We start from the raw sequence: 17,652 nt of genomic DNA, 5'->3' as shown, positions 1-17,652 counted from the left end.
AAATGTTGGAGAAAAAAAGATGCTGGGCAGTGGCGTACCCAGGATTTTCCAAAGGGGGGGGGGCAAAATCGTCCGCCAAAAATTTGACAAGGTCTTCAACCTCAAATAAAGGAAATTTCGCGCCAGAAAAAAAATGACAAGCAAAAAAAAAAAAAAAAAGGTCTTCAAGTTCAAAAGAGGGGGCTACTTGTCGCTCGTCAGGGATCACTTGTGACTCGTCAGGGGGGGGGGGGCAGGGGTACGTCCCTTGCATGAGTTGTGACTCATCAGAGGGCAGTCTGCCCCCCACTTAGGTACGCTAATGCTGCTGGGAGCCCGAGAATTATCGAACCCGGACCTATCGAGTGTGTTTTTTCTAGAACAGTCGGCCACGGCCGCACCTCACTATCAATGCACAGAGATACGATCTTACGTATACGTAAGCTCCCGAAGGGAGCTAGAGAGGCAACTCTTTTTGCGCGTTTTTGATTTTCCATAGGTTTTGTACATAACAAACATGGCTGCCATTTGTCCAATTTGAAGGTTGATTTTGGAAGGTCAATGTTTAATTCATGAGTAATGACGTCAAAATACGCACAATGCACTTGTATGATTGGATAAAACGCTAATGTTTTATTCATGTCTCATGCATTAAACATTTTTTTTCCGTCCCACAATTCCCTACGATATCTGTGCGAAGTGTCGTTCTTTTTGATTCTGCGAAATTCAACTTTTTCAAATACAATAGCAAGTCTAATTATCTGTTTTTAGAATTGATGTTCGAAATCATGATTTCTGAGTGAACTTCAAAGGAGCAGAAAATCTTGGAGGAAACATTAATATCAATCTAATGACATTCCATAGGAATAAAAGTAAGTTAAGTTCAATTCCTTACTTTGATCCTAATTAAAATTGTAGTGTGTTTGCTGGGGTTCGGCGTCGCATGCATGGCTTTACGTGCAGTTTACAACGCAAACCACAATTTCCATATTTCCATTTCTTTTTCCTGTCCTGATCCTAAATTAGTCTGAAATCTGACTGACATATTTTCTCAGAAAATAACATAGTTCTTCGTAGAACTAAGTTTGTTAATTGGGATGCTTCATGTCCGCCCTTATTAAATCTGTATTTCAGTTCTTATTGTCAAATATCAGGGGTAGATGTGGACTTGTTTAACGGCAAAGCTGCATCAAAATTAAGCCAAATACGGTACCGTACCATATAGCCAGAGCGGGATGCGGACTTTGATATCGCCGGTGCCAGCCGGCTGCGAAATTGCCGATGTAGGCTAGGTCATTAGGTGTTGGAAATTAATTGTCAAACAAGCTTGAGTTGAAATTTGAAGTTATAGGCCATGGGCCTAGTACTGATTTTTCGACACCGCTATTTCAATATAATTATCTGCATTTAAAATGAAATGAAATTAAATCTAAATAAACTGAATCTGTTTGGAATGATATTGGTACATTTTGCCATGCTCATTTCATTTCATTTCATTTATTTTCCATTTCCAACAATCATTAACATTTGCAATAGTTTTGTTACATACATCTTGATATAATTATAATCAATAAAACAAAGAAACTTATTATGTATAATAATCAAGATAACAGGTCGGAAACGGAGGAGGCTGCTAAAAAGCGAAGCTTGTAGGATGCAGCCTCCTATAACACACGTAAACAAAAGCACAAACCCAACATAGTAGAAATTTGAACTTAAATCTATCTGAATGAATAATTTAAAAGAAATAAAAAGAAAGAAATAGAAAAAGAGAGAAAATAGCAAGATCAGTGGTCTCCAGATTCTTGCCCCAACACTCAAGGCGAATTTACAGAACAGGAGAACGAAAAATATCATATTTCACTGCTCGTAGTGCTGAGTATATATGAAAAATATAATGTATGAGTGATGAAGAGTTAAAAAAACTAACGAGTGTCTTGGAGAAACTTTTTCAACTTAAATTTAAAAGAATTTAGGCTTGGGGAATCTTTGATAGTATTATCAAGAGTGCCCCAAAGTCGAGGGCCTTCGAAAGTGAAGATGGATTTGGCAAGAATTGTCCGGGGTAGAGGAAAATGAAATTCCTCGGATTGACGTGTAGGGTATTTATGAATAGTTTTGTTTTTATTAAACGAAGAATCAAAGATTGATGGTAGCATATTATTATTTAATTGATACATAAATTGACCCAAGTTATATTGATATAATGTTTTTACTTTTAAGATTTTATTGTCAATAAACAATTGGTCTGTGTGGGATCTCCAGGACATATTAAAAATAACGCGCAATGCCTTTTTCTGTAAAAGTAATATTCGTTCTAGATATGATGTATGTGTATTTCCCCAGACAATTATCCCGTAGTTTAGATAGGGTAAAATTAATGTTGAATAAAGCATTTTTAGGGAGGAAGTTGGAAGAAAAAACTTGACCTTATTTATAACACCAATATTGCGTGAAATTGTACGGCATATAAAATCAATGTGTGTTTTCCAAGATAAATTGTTGTCTACTATCAGACCTAAAAATTTTGTTGTAGTGACCACTTCAATGTCAGCGTTGTCCAATTTAATATCGTATGGTAATTTATCTAAAGAATTGCTGAAAAGCATACATTTCGTTTTTTGTACATTGATTGACAATTTATTAGATCTTATCCATTGTACTAGTTTCTCCAGTTCAATGTTCAATATATTGACTAAAATATCGGGATTAGGATGAGAATAAAGTACATTTGAATCATCTGCAAAAAGAATATAAGATAACATTGTCGAAGAATTGTGAATGTCATTTACATAGATCGAAAATAAAAGTGGGCCCAGTATGCTGCCTTGAGGAACACCCCAATTAACCTTTAGTAGAGAAGAATTGTGTTCATTTATGTGAACAAACTGTTTACGGTTTATTAGGTAATTCCTGAACCACTCCAAGGCCTTTCCACGGATTCCGTAATTTTCAAGTTTGTATAGTAGTATTTCATGATTTATAGTGTCAAAGGCCTTGGAGAGGTCCAGAAAAACACCTACTGTATGTTCAAAGTTATCAATAGCTTTTGTGATTTTTTCAACAAATGAAAGAGTGGCATGAGAAGTACTATGCTTTTGGCGGAATCCAAATTGAAAGTCAGAAATTATGTTATATTTATTCAAAAATTCTAATAGTCTTGTATATATCACTCTTTCTAGAATCTTTGATAGAGTAGGCAATAAAGATATCGGTCTATAGTTACATACATTATTCTTATCTCCTTTTTTGTACACAGGTATTACCTTAGATATTTTCATATTGTCGGGAACGACGCCATTGATTAAGGATAGATTAAATATGTGTACTAAAGGATCAACAATATATTCTATGATATTTTTTAATAAAATATTATCAATACCATCATGACCACAACTCTTTTTGTTTTTTAAATTATTCACTGTATCTATTATTTCATTCCTATGCACTGGTAATAGAAAAAGAGAATTAGGATTTGGTCGGTGAGTGAAATCGGTAAATTTCTTTTGTGTTAATGGTATATTGTCGGCTAGATTTTTTCCGATCTGTGAAAAATATTGATTGAATATGTCAGCTATCCGCGCAGAATCATGAATTTCGATATCATTGTGTTTTATTGTTCTTATGTCCGATTTTACGCTATACTTATTCAAGGCATTGTTTATAGTTTGCCATGTTTTTCTTATATCATGCTTGAAATGAATTAATTGGTTTGTGAAGTATTTTCGTTTTTCGCTGCGCAAAATTTTTGTGAGGGTATTTTTATACATGGTGTATTTGCGATGCGACTTCTCTGAACGATTTATTTTGTCGGCATAGTATAAATTGTTTTTACGATTTATTGACCGTAATATTGATTTCGATATCCAAGGAAGTCTTGGACTCTTTTTATAATTGTAGCATTTATTGACTAGTGGTACGTGTCTATCTAAGTGTGTGGTTAAATTTTTAATGAATATATTATATGCAGTATTGGTATCTTGCGAACCGAACACCTCAGACCAGTCAGTGTCTTCTAGACCTTCTTTAAACCTTGCTATATTATTTGGCGTTACTTTTCGGAACTTATGCTGCGGGGAATGATTTTTTGTTAAACTAAACGGGACTCTTGAAAATATCGGAAAATGGTCTGAGATATCAGATAAAATAATTCCCGACTCGGGTAAAGGAGTAACATTACAAAAAATATTATCAATAAGAGTTGCAGATTGGTTAGTAACCCGGGTTGGTTTTGTAATTAAAGGTAAAAAAGATGAGGATATCATTATGTCCAAAAATTCTTGTGAGGCATTATGGTTAGTATTAGATATATCTATGTTGAAATCTCCTGCTATATAACAATCTTTATTTATAAAAACTGGATTTTGTAGAAAATCTTGTAAGTATTCTAAAAAAATATGTGTGTTGGAGTTGGGAGGTCTATAAAATACCGCTATAATAATGTTTTTAGATTTTTGGATTTGAATTTCAATAACAATAGATTCAGCAAATTCATTCATACAATTAAGATCTGTATGTATGAAATATTCTAATTTTTCATTAATATAGAGACCCACCCCTCCTCCTCTCCTATTAGCTCTATTATTTTCTACAAAGGTATAACCAGGAAGTGAGTATAGAGTATTAGATTCCTGAGATAACCATGTCTCGGTTAACGCGATTACAGACAAATTCGTTTGTGGAGATGTATCAGTTAAAAGACGTAAATTATCGAAGTTGCAGCTCAGGCTCCTTATATTCATGTGCATGATTGAAAATGTATTCGCTGACTTTTCCGGAGATTTAAATTGATTTATGGTAAAGTAATTTGAACTGTGATAATTATTGTCATTATTATCGTTTAAGTCTACAGCTAAATTCATTTCCTTGGATACAAGGTTTTCAAAATACGGCAGGTTGCAATTTTTCTGTTGGGTTTCAGTATTCGGCCTAAACAAATGGTATAACTCATCATCATTCAACATTGCAAAAGGTTGATTTTCAATGACCGGGAATTTTGTGAGAATAACACGAAATGAAAAACGGAGCTTCCTGTGGGGACCATGGATACCGCTTGCACGTGAGTGTAGACGAGGCAAAGACCTGGAGAGAAGAATTCGATGAAGAAAAACTGGTTACACACAAAGAGAACAAGAAAAAATCTACAAACAAACAAAGATTCAACAGGTTAACATTTACATATATACAATGTCTACTGAATGTTAACCTTTGCGTTCTTAACAGACGCATAACGAACATGGGTGAGCTCCCATAGATAATAACGAAGATGGGAAGCCTCCCTATAACAATACTTAAAGTGGCATAGTCATTGATGCAAACAATTCAGGGCAGACTTCCCAGTAAAGTAAATGGAGGTGAAAAGAGTCAATGTTCGAATTTTACAACAATATTCTTAATCTAAAATCAAAGTGGTACATCGTCTACTTAATTTCGCATTTGGTGTATGTACAAATTATTCATCTTGCTTAAATTAGAAACACTCTGAATAAAAATGCTTTACAGGTTTATGACAAATGCAAACTTTATAGAAAAAAATAATTTATTCAACTCAATTTAACATTGAATTAGCTTCTTTTTCCCCTGTAAGGATGTGAATTACAAAAAAAACTCCTGCTGATTAACCCTTTTTTCATTGATTAATGAAATTATTTAAACAAGCCTTAATAATAAAACATCTAAGATTTTATGGTTTTATTTTCCATTATCCTCTAAACTGCAATTTGTCATTATCATAATTATTCATAAATATGAAACAAGCACATTGCATATTAGAGCAGGTCAATGATGAACTGAGCAGTTTAAATAAAGGTCAAGCTACTCCAAGCAATTGAAACCCGTTATTCATGCCACTAGACCTTTTTTAATCAGAGAAAAGGCACTGAATATAGGTAAAAGAAAAAAAAACTCCTTTACACTTGGCCTCGCAAACCTTTCAAGGACTTAAAAAATAGACATGCAAGTGTCATGCGAATACATTATAAACATGTATATATACACCTATATACAAATGAGTGTGCCTTATATTTTTTTTTCTTGATTTTATATCTGATGTAAACAAAATTATATAACATGAAAAAAGAATTGAATGAAATCTATGTATCTCAACTCTCTCGATACCGTCATATATCATTTCTTTAATGCGTTTTCTATATACGTCAAACATATCCTTGTTGATGGAATAACAAAAAATAATGGACTCATGTCCGAGACATTAAACCTCTACATCAGATTTTGTAGAATCGTTTGAAATGTCTATATTTTTTGTTACAAATGCAAGAGGAATGCAATACGCAAATAACAGCACCAGCTTTTTCCATTTTTTTCATTTGAGGAAAGGCACTCCAACATAAAAAAAAATCATTTACTTATAGTTGACCTCAACAACATTTCATGGAAATAGAAGACCAAAATATTGACACGCAAAATATTATGCATGCATTTTATCAGATACATTTAACAAGTGAGTATTCCTTATTTGGAATTATTAGTTGCATTAAGAGAAGAAAAGAGATTATTTATGCATGCGTTTGGAGCTGTTAGACGAAATCATACCCCATTATCTATACAAATACAAGTATGGGAATTAAGACCTAAATAATTCTTTTGTAATTTTATATCTATATGTAAAGAGATTATGTGAAGTGATTTTTTCTTCCTCAATCAATGAAATCCTAACTATATCTTTTCAACACTTCTTTCTAAAAATGACTTGATATCAAAACAACTGTAATTAAACATTTTTTTTTGTCATCATTTTTTTTTATTTCATTCCATCCAAGACTTGCTGTCATACTTTTATAATACTTTGGTTCAGCTTTGAGTATTCTAATCAGTTATTGTAAACATCTTTTAACATTTTCTTTCCTTCTTTTACATAAGGAAAAAGAGAAAAGAAATGATTTGAGACAGATATTAACGTTTTTCTTTTTTTAAATAAAAGTAAGGCCCTAGGATAGGTCTAACTTGAACATAGATTTTAAAAAATAAAATTCTAGATCTGTCTAGTTTGACTTTTTTTCTACAAATATTTAAGTTAACTTTATTTCAGTTCGTGGCTGGACCATTGGACTAAAATATAATAAGCCTAGCAACGGAGTTTAATGATTCTTTTTTTTCGGGGGGGGGGGGCAACATTTATTTGTCAGGGTTCAAACTGCTCAATTGTTTTTTGGAAGGGTTGAGAAAATGGGGACATCCCGATAGACCGCGGGTCCGATAGACCGCGGGTCCGATAGTCCGCGGGTCCGATAGACCGCGGGTCCGTTAGACCGCGGGTCCGATAGACCGCGGGTCCGATAGTCCGCAGTGCGTGTAAAATTATGATCAGATATATCAAATGTCATCGAGAGGTCCAAAGGTCAAATGATACAAGACCATGGGGTTCTATCAGGTGAGGATCCATGGGGGCGAGGGGGAACTGCCTCACCCCCCCCCCCAGCTCAAAAAAAGAGGGGGAGAGGGGAAAAGGAGAGAATAAAAAGAGAGAGGAAGATGGGAAAAGAAGATAATAGAAAAGAGAGTAAGAGGGGGAAAGGAAAGACAAGGAAAAAGGGAGAAGAACAGGGGAAAGAAGAGAAAAAAGAGAGGAGGGAAAAGGAAGACAAGAATAGAAAGGAGAAAGAAAAGGAGGAAAAAGAAGAAGAAAAAAAGAGGAAGGAAGAGAAGAATATTTAAATAGAGAGGAAGATGGGAAGAAATATAAGAAAGAGAGAGATAGAGGAAGAGGGGAAAAGAAGAGAATAAAGAGAGGGAGTGGAAGGGGGAGAGAGAGAAGAAAAAAGATTAAAAGAGAAAAAAGGGGAAAGGAAAGAAAAAGAAAGAGGGATAAGTAATGGGGAAAGAGAAAAAAGGGGAAGAGGGAAAAGAAAGAAAAGAAAAGAAAGGAAAAGGGGGAAAAGAAGAAGAAAAAATAGGAAGAGAATAATATTAAAAGAGAGAAAGATGGGAAGAAAGATAAGAAAGAGAGAGATGGAAATGAATGTCGAATGTCCCATTGGGGGATTTGAAATCTCATCTTTTTAGGTTGGAATATAAAAAATGTTCAGTTTAATCGTTGAAATATGTATCGTCTTAATGGCTAACTTTTCGACCAGGCCATAATATGTAACATTTCTGCTCGCGCTTCGCGCTCGTGGTAATTATCTAGTTACATACGCGTCCTGTTCAGGTCCACAAACATTGCCCCAGAATGTTAAATTTTTAGGACAATATACATGAAATTTAATTTTTAGCTTGCATATGGCTTATGAGATTATAACACATTTATGTTGCTTATAAAGTAAATCTAGGAAATGACTGTTAGGACATGGGCGTTTGCCCCCTCCCCCCAACAAAAAAGAGAGAATCAACGCTAAGAAAAAATAGAGAGAAATGAAAGGGATATTAGGATGAAATATACTATTATTTTCCAAATATTATGTCAAAATCTATAATACTATCACAACCTTGTATTTTTGTAATAAAAGTGTCAACATATTTGCTTGCTCGCTTCGCTCACTGCCAACTTCTTATTAATTTTATGCGATACGCCATATCGAGCCCCCTCGAAATTGTTGGCTCATTACGGCACTTGGACAAATCAACTTTGAGCGGCCGATCGGGGAAAATATGGGTGAAAAAATGGCCCCTCCCCCATTGGCAGAAGCTGGGTCCGCCCCTGACTTAGGCTTCCAAGATAAAATACAGGGAAAAAAAATCAGATCGCGCTTCGGGTTCTCATATTTATTTAGGCCTTGTGAGATACCTCAATGTGTTTTTCAAGAATAAAATCTCAGATTTTCTTTAAAGTCTACCCCCATTTCATCTATTTGTATATCTTGGTGCCCTCGGCCCCCCCCCCCTGCACCCATGCTGAATAAATACGCCACTGATGAGGATAATTAGTCGAGATTGCATATTCCCTAGAGGTTATCATTAATAATATTGAAGGGTATACTAAAACAACAGTACAGAAACTACAGCTCCGGTTCACAATATTCTAGTAGGGCCTAATCTGGTGAGAAGTTAAACCAAATTGAAACCCCCCAAAATCACTCGTGCTTCGCGCTCCCATTGATATTACATCATGGGCGGAAATCCCAGGGGGAAAGGGGGGGGGGGTACGTGTCCCACCTACTCAAAATAGTCGGGGGGACACAATATAAAATTTCCCCTACTATTTTGGTCCTTTATAATCATAGAAATACATTATTCTAAATCGAAATAAAACATGTATTTTGGGACAAGATGACCTTACTTTGGCGATGATAACCTTTTTTTTGCTTGTCATATTTTCCCGCCCCTTGTCCCCATAGGCGGATCCAGGGGGCCGAGCTCCCCCCCCCCTTGGCGGAGCAAAAGAAGAAAAAAAAAGGAAGGAAAGAAGGAAAAAGGAGGAGAAAAGGAAGAGAAGGACGACGAAGGCATGAAATAAGATGAGGGGAAGACTTGGAAAATAAAAAGAATCTTTCGTGCAACTATATAAAACTTAATTTCGCTCGCGCTTCGCGCTCGCATTGCTTATTAGGTGATTTACATATCTTGTTCAATATGTAGTTCGAATATCAAGTTTGGAAGTCAATATACAACACATATATATTTCACCTCGGAAATCGAACTTTCATTATTTTGTGTAATTTACAAATTGGTTTTTAAAAAGTGCTCTGTAAAAATGTCAATTTTATGGTTTGAATGTTAACATTTGCTGCTTGCGCTATGCGCTCGCAAATTTTGATTTATCATGTACCTATATTTTCGTGTATTCCATAAAGTTTTCAAAATATCCCTTTTCTTGTCTGATTGTTAAGACGCATCAGCTAGCGTGCTGCACGCTCGCATTTTGATTGGCGAGTTATATAAATGTTTCAATATAGTTTATACAACAAACTACTTAAAATCCCCTTTTCATGACAGTTTATCAAAAATTATAGGTCGCGACTTGCGCTCGCATTAATGGTTAAAAATATATTAACTGATGCATCCTATTCATAATCACAAAAGTGAAATGTCCAGTTTTTATGCCATGATATCATCAGATTTCGTGCCCTCATTAGGCATTAATAAATATGATATCAATATTATTTAATAATTAAATTGTCCCTTTGTTTCATCTCGCGCTTAGCAAGATGAATAGGAAGATAGTCATCATTTTCATATGATGGCATGTCGTAAGGATGTCCCGGTCCTATATATGTCAAAACTCAAAGTAATAATGATATCGGCTCTTTTTTAAGTGCGATCCATATCCACCTTACAATTTTTCTACAAAGTGCTAGAAATATAAAGCTGAAATTGACTCTCTTTTTTCAGATCGGACTATCAAATTTTCATGATTTTCATGATTAAATGAGTATTTAGAATGCCTAGATTCTAGGTCTAAATATGAAACACGCTCGCGCATGTTTATTCAGATACCCAACTTGTTCTCTGATTTAAATCATTATCCAGTTTCAGATCACAATATCAAAAATTTTCTGCTCGCGCTTTGTGCTCGCATTATTAATGTAGGAAGACCCCATATTACTCATCCTTTTGATGATTTACAAAACATGAACAGAGTGGCCCCCTTTTAGGTCTAAATCTTATTTTTTTCCTGCTTGCGCTTCGCGCTCGCATCAATCGTTAAATTACATAGCTATCCTGTTCACGATTACAAAAACTGATTGAAATTTTCCATTCTTTCTTTAAAAATGTTCAAAAATGTTCAGCTCGCGCTTCGCGCTCGCATTTTTTGATTGTTGAAATATGTGACGCCTTCATGGCTAAGTGCAAGCAGTCCTTAACAGGTACCAGTTCAAAACGTATAATTTTTTTGCTCGCGCTTTGCGCTCGTATTATTAATACTCATATTTTTAGGATTTACAAATCATGAATAGAGTGTCTCGTTCAGTAAATATTATGGGACTAAATCTAGAAATTTTCCGCTCGCGCTTCGCGCTTGATTTAATTGTTTTCTCATATACCTATTCTGCTTGAGTTAATAAAAAGTGCTTAGAATTTCCTTTCTTTGGGTGAAAATTTCGAAGAGATTCAGCTCGCGCTTCGCGCTCGCATTATTTGATTGTTAAATCAAATTTAACAGGTATCTTTTTCATCAGTTCATTTCCCCTCGCGATTTCCGTTCGTAGTAATTATTAAGTTGCATATGTGTCCTTTTCAGGATAACAAACATTGCCCAGAATCAGTTCAACTTTTAGGAAAAAATACATAAAATTTCCCCCAAAATTAGCTCGCGCTTCGCGCTCGCATCATATAAATGAGGATTACGATATTATGTATTAATTTATGAGAATAAAGCCAAGAAGTGACTAATAAGGACTACCCCTTCAAAGAAACAAACAAAAATTATCTTCGAGCTGCCGATCGGGGAAAATATGGCTGAAACAAATTTCCGCCCCACCCCCGTATTGGCGAAGGCTGGAACCGCCCCTGTGTCCCCCTACCATTTGGTATTTATGTATTCATGGATTTTTTTCAAGAACACATTAAAAAGTGGTCTTTATTTTTTTGTGATTATAAGATAATTTAAGTTAGTCTGACCGGGAGGGAGTAGGCGCCATTTTTCGAAAAGTACACATGGGCGCCAAACATCAGGTCAAATTTGCTCCCCCTCCCTCCCCACGAAATCCTGGATCCGCGCCTGCATGGGTTCTATAACAATAACCCAATTAGGGCAATCACCCCCTGACAACTACTTCAAGGAAAATATTATCCCCATATTTTTTACCGCCGGGGACTGTTACCCCCCCCCCGGAAATTCACTCTCCAGACAATTGCCCCAGATAATTATGAAAATAATAATTGTGAAAATGCCTTAACGTGACGACATGGCGTGGTACTTTATCTTACCATGTCTTAATTAATCATTGGCGGCCGAAGGCAAAACATTTAGGGGGATCCACCTGAAACTTTGGGATGGACACAGGTAAAAAATTGACAAGCAAATCAACCAAAATTTTAGGAGGGACCACCAAAATATTTTGACAAGGAAAAAAAAAGAAGGTTATCAACCAAAATTAGGGGGGGCAAAAATATTTTAGGGTGGTCTACCTCAATTTAGGGAGGGGGGACGTAGAAAAGAGATTGACGACCAAAAAAAGGTTCTGAACTAAAAATTTAGGGGGAAAGCCCCCCCCCCCGCTTCCGCCGCCTAAGTAATTAATAAGCTTATTATTTCGACATAGCGATATATTCTATCTTGTCAAGTCGATATGTCCACATGGCGAGATATGAAGTGTACAAGTCCCGGCAAGAATCCCGATGAATCGCCATGTTGACATGTAACATATTTAAGTCGACTTGGCAAGATACAATATCTCGTCATGTTGACTGTTGACATATAACTTTTTATAAGTGGACTGACTTGGCAGGATAACGTACGTATCTCGCCATGCGGACATAATAAGCTTATTTAGTCGATATGGCAAGATAAAGTATCTCGCCATGTCGTCAGGTCGATGGCATTTTAGAGGCTCCGTATGGCGTCTAGAGGGTATATTTCCGGGGGGGGGGGGTAACAGTCCCCGACGATAAAAATATGGGGATAATATTTTCCTTGAAGTAGATGTCAGGGGGCGATTGTCCTGTGGGTCATCGTTATAGAACCCCATGGACTCGTATCATTGACCTTTTGACCTCTATATGACATGGATTTCACTATATTGTCATGATGATAATTTTACACACACCGCGGACTATCGGACCCGCGGTCTATCGGGCCCGCGGTCTATCGGGCCCGCGGTCTATCGGACCCGCGGTCTATCGGACCCGCGGTCTATCGGACCCGCGGTCTAACGGACCCGCGGTCTATCGGACCCGCGGTCTATCGGGCTGTAACCGAGAAAATATATAGTGCCCTATTTTGAATTGTTTAAGTATAAGGCTAAGCAGAGAGAGCAGCTGATCCAATTGATTTATCTTTATTGTCCTCACTTGATATTTGTGGTGAAAGGCAAAGGGTCATTTAAACCTGCCAGCAAGTGAGCTAACCCTTTTTTAAAATAAAAATCAAACTTAAAGAGGAACTCACTTAATGTAGAGATTCAAATCAGACATGTTTATAGACGAGTGCAAAAAAATTAACAATTGTCTCGCACTGATGAATGAGCGAGAGCCATATCATTACACAAACGATAATTATCCTACATCTGTCAAAGCTGGCTTGGTGTATATATATATTGAAGATTGACAAAAGACCTCACTATAGTAGGCCGCGTATGCTTGAACCATTTAGTTTTTGGTCAAGACCTGCTTTTTTTGTGTTGGGAATTTTGAAAGCTGGAACTCTGAAAAAATTGTTTTAAGAGAGGAATTTTGTTTATCACTTTTGAAATGTTTAACTGTAAAGTATTGTATGTATATTGAATTGCAGATCCAATGGGTTCCAGTTCTTAGCAGTCCCAGCCTAGTCAGAAGTACAAAGTCAAATACCATTTGCACATCACCAAGAGGTACAATCTGATGAGTAACAGGATATCTGATCTAAAAGCTTGCCAGGTATGCTTGTTTTCATAAAAATATAAAAAAAACTATTTTTTCTGAATCATGTTATCCCATAAAGTAAAGCTCCATGATGAGATAATGTTCTTTTGGATTCAAATTCACCAGTATTTCCATTATCATCAATGCATACTTCTTGTCCATGTCTTTTAGCTATATTTATCATACATAAATTCACTTTAAAACTCGGTTACTCTGAAGACAGAGATAAAAGGACAAAATATTGAGATTAATCTTTCGATATATATATTTGAATGGGTTTTCACACTTAATAAAAAAAAGTTATATGAATAATGATCTATAATAGTGATCTATGATTTTTATCTGGCAACATAAGTTACTACATGTGCATTTTCTAAATAATATTGCATGGAAGAGTAGGGGCTCATAAAAAGTTTAAAACTTCTAAATAAACTGGACTAGATGAGTAAGAATAATTTATATCAGCAGCTCATTTTGTTCCTTTCTCTTTTTGTTTACTATGCAGGTTTCACAAGCAGTTTGAGTATCACCAGGGCAGATCAAGAAGAAATATGAAGGCCAGGTTCATAACAAGCAGTTTCTTCATTGCAATTACAGATTTAAAAACTTGAATGAATTTAAATAAATGTGTCAATACATATTGAATGCTGCTTAAACTACACATCTGTTGAAAAAAAAATTAATTGGAGTATAGATATTTAGGTCCATAGGTTTCACACAAGATTAAAATATTTTTCCAAAGGGCACACTTATCCCCCCCCCCCTTATCAATGTTCTAATCATCTACATGTAGTACTTATACTGGTAGTGAAAGAACTTTGAATAATATTAGTAGTTTGAAAGGGATAGGTTGTATTCTGGTTATCTAAACAATGCAGAATGGACCTTTACTGAGGTCTGGGCTATGTAACATACATGCCTACAGACATATAAAGGTGATAAGAAATAATGGATTTTCATTGAAAAAATGTGCATAATAAAAACAATGTGACAGAACAAAGGGCGAAGAAATCACTCTCAGTCCAGGACCCCAATTCATTAAAGGGGAAGTTCACCCTGAAGAAAACTTTGTTGTAAAAATAGCAGAAAAATTAGTAAAAAAAACATTGGTGAAGGTTTCAGGAAAATCCGTTAAAAAGTAAGAAAGTTATTAGAGTTCAAAGTTTTGGATTTGTGACGTCATAGTAGACGAGCAGCTGCCCCATGTGTTATGTAATATAAAATGTATGAATTTCAAATTTTGTATGGTTCCTGATGACCTAATTTTGTTTTCTATTCATGATCGGGTATGAAATGATTTGTCTATTGATACACAAAAGGTAGAGTGAAAACCATTTTCAATTTTCTGAGAAAATGACATTTATTTGATTTTTTACCATTCACTATTTATGAATGCTGCTCGCATATGATGTCACAAATCAAATAATTGAAATTCTAATATCTTTTAATTATTTGATGAATTTTTCTCAAAACTTTGGCAATATTTTTTATTATTTTTTCTACAGTTTTTACAATAAACTTTTTGTCAGGGTAAACCTCCCCTTTAAGACTAACTACTATTCTAACTTTGAAATTCTGGTAATTACTATGGAAACATTAAAGCAACAGATCAAAATTGGGGTTCCCATGCTAGTTGCTAGTTACATTTGGGGCCAATTTACCATAATTGAAGTCTTTATGAAACAAGAACCTCTATGTATTGCTGGACATTAAGCTGTTGAATTCATTTTCTGGGGGAAGTGAAAAGTTGTACTATTTTTTTTTTCGTTTTTAATCTCTTTGTTTTTGTAACACTGTATTGTCGATGTCCCATATAATGAACTAGATTAGCTCTGAAAATAAAAGAATTTGTTGGAAATAGAACACAGCTCTAGCAGCACTTCCCAACAATAGACAATAAGCAACTTTGTTACTGATTTTCTAATGTGCAGATTTGGGAAGGCACTCTTTAGAGAAATGTGGCAATGTGCTCCCCTTTTTTTATGAAGTGTCCCCGATTAGATTAGCAGGCTATTTCTTGTCAGCAAATGCTAAAATAATGATTTGATATTTGAGTAACTGACTTTGAGAGGTATATCGATAATCTTTTTATTAATGGCATCCTTGATGCCCCCCTTATATTGACTATGTAAGGCTTATCAATAACTATGTAAGTGAATATACATACTTATTTTTTTTCAATTTTTTTTCTCTAGATTTTACCAAAAAAATACATCCCGTCTCTTGTAATATCCTTGCAATTTCTTTTGCACTCATTATAGGCATTTTGCTGATGTAATTTGATGCTTTGGTGAGAAAAAAGAGAAAAAATATTTTTATCATGTATTCAAAAATTTATTAATTAATAAACATTTTAATTTGAAATATTACTTTCTAATCTTGATATTCGTGATTTAATTAATCCACCAATTTATATTCCGTGAAAGATATGTGATGATGATGTTATTGCTACCAAACTGTGTTGTGATGAAATGGCACTGAAGATTACTTCTATATGACTGGAATATGATAGTGCTACTGATTGATTGATTGATTCTGTATGTCGGGTATCCATGGGTATAATACTAGTACAACAGGTATTTAGTATCAAAATAACATGCGTGGCAAGATAGCCCATAAAAGCCATTGCAACATGGCATACTGTGACATTCAGGTGCAGCCGAATTAAAGACATGAATGAGTTTGATTTAAAAGTGGGATAGGAATTAAAATGAAATGAGAATAATTGTTTGCTCACATGATTATGTGGAATGTGTGTGTGTGGAAGAGAGAGAGAGGGGGGGGGGGGGTGGAATCGATAGAGAAATATAGGGGGTGGGCAGGTACAAAATTTTTATTTTATTTGGAAGTGACCTTTAAGATAGCCTTGATGAGAGCAAATACATGGGGGGTACTGGGCTCTCTTTTGCTCCCATCCCAAACTCAGACTTTAAAAAAAAATCTTCATAAGATTTGCACCAGATTGTTCATTTCAATTTCAAAATAAAGACAAAATGACCTGATTGCTCTCTTGCTCAGATTTTTCTCATCATTTTAAGTATTTACCCCACCCCCCAAAAAAAATTAATAATAACCAAATATTTGTGGCTATTCATGATGTGTAATGAAAATAATGGGCAGTGATGAACACCAATAGAGCAAGCAGATCCCTTAAGTTCAATCCTACTAATGAATCTCTTGTAAGCTTCCAAAATGTCTTCCAGGGAAATATCTAGCAAATAAATAAGGGAATTAATTGATGTAGTAATAATCGCGAAAGAATAAAAAATATGTAAACAAGAAAAGATGAATGAATACCTTGAGGGGGGTGAACGGGGGAATGATCAATGACATGAATTTACCAAAGACGCAGCTCTATGAATACATTTCATATTCAATCACGTCGCGTATTATGCTAATTTGTGACAATTTGCTTATTTGCATATTTTTACGCTGTGCGCGCAGGCCAATTTATGACCACGCCTCTGTTTCACTGGTGTGCCATGAAGTTGCGGTGTCCATAGCCTTGTACGCGAAAAATGGGAGCAGTGTGCACTTTTGACCTTCCAAAATTTCCCCATGTCTGACCGGATGCAGAAGCGGAGTTTCCACCCCCTAGGTTTAGCGCCATCTCTTGTTTCAAACATTACAACCTCTGCAGTCATATCAGCTCAGCTGCTCTCTGGAAAAGGTTTTGTGGCTGTGCCTGTGCTGTCAAAAAATGAAACTGGTATCTTGACATTTTTACATTATTACGTCAGTACGTGGACATCTACAGCTGATTAAATTGACTTGGAAGAAATAACAACTTTCTTGGATCGATTCGACATTCAGGTTTCTCTTCATGGACATTAATGAATCCTGTTTCATCTCCACCACAAATGACGGAAGGGGCAAGAGATACCGGTATGTGTACAGTCCCATGAAATGATAATGGTGTTTTCTCTGGGGGAGGGGGGGGGGTGGTAGCTGTCATTGACATTGATTGAAACTGACACCAGGGTGACCAGACGTCCCGTATTTCCCGGGATTGTCCCGTATTTTGCTCCTGTGTCCCGGCGTCCTGACAAACCCTTCCCGGGCCGCCTATTTGTCCCGTATTTCAGAATATTGAACAAAATGTAGTTACATTTAGAAGTGACGAACTTTCATTAAATAACCAACAGCTGACGAAGCAGTGACAACAATTAAATCGATATTTACTGTAAACTTTTGCAAGTTCTGCGGTGATTTCTT

General features: G+C 35.7%; 1 protein-coding gene across 1 annotated transcript in view; it reads left to right on the top strand.

Annotated features, from left to right (window-relative positions):
• The first annotated feature begins 17,115 nt into the window (after positions 1-17,115).
• Positions 17,116-17,652, top strand: part of LOC121425149 — a 48,314-nt gene continuing 47,777 nt past the window's right edge. Inside the window, exon 1 of the mRNA XM_041621146.1 lies at positions 17,116-17,322. Within this exon, the coding sequence (XP_041477080.1) occupies positions 17,271-17,322 (52 nt within the window). The 5' untranslated portion in view covers positions 17,116-17,270. The remainder of the gene's footprint in view (positions 17,323-17,652) is intronic.

Source organism: Lytechinus variegatus, chromosome 12 (assembly GCF_018143015.1).
Source record: "Lytechinus variegatus isolate NC3 chromosome 12, Lvar_3.0, whole genome shotgun sequence".
Lineage (NCBI taxonomy): Eukaryota > Metazoa > Echinodermata > Echinoidea > Temnopleuroida > Toxopneustidae > Lytechinus > Lytechinus variegatus.
The sequence above is the reverse complement of the archived record's forward strand: the minus strand, read 5'-3'. Positions and strand labels throughout refer to the sequence as shown.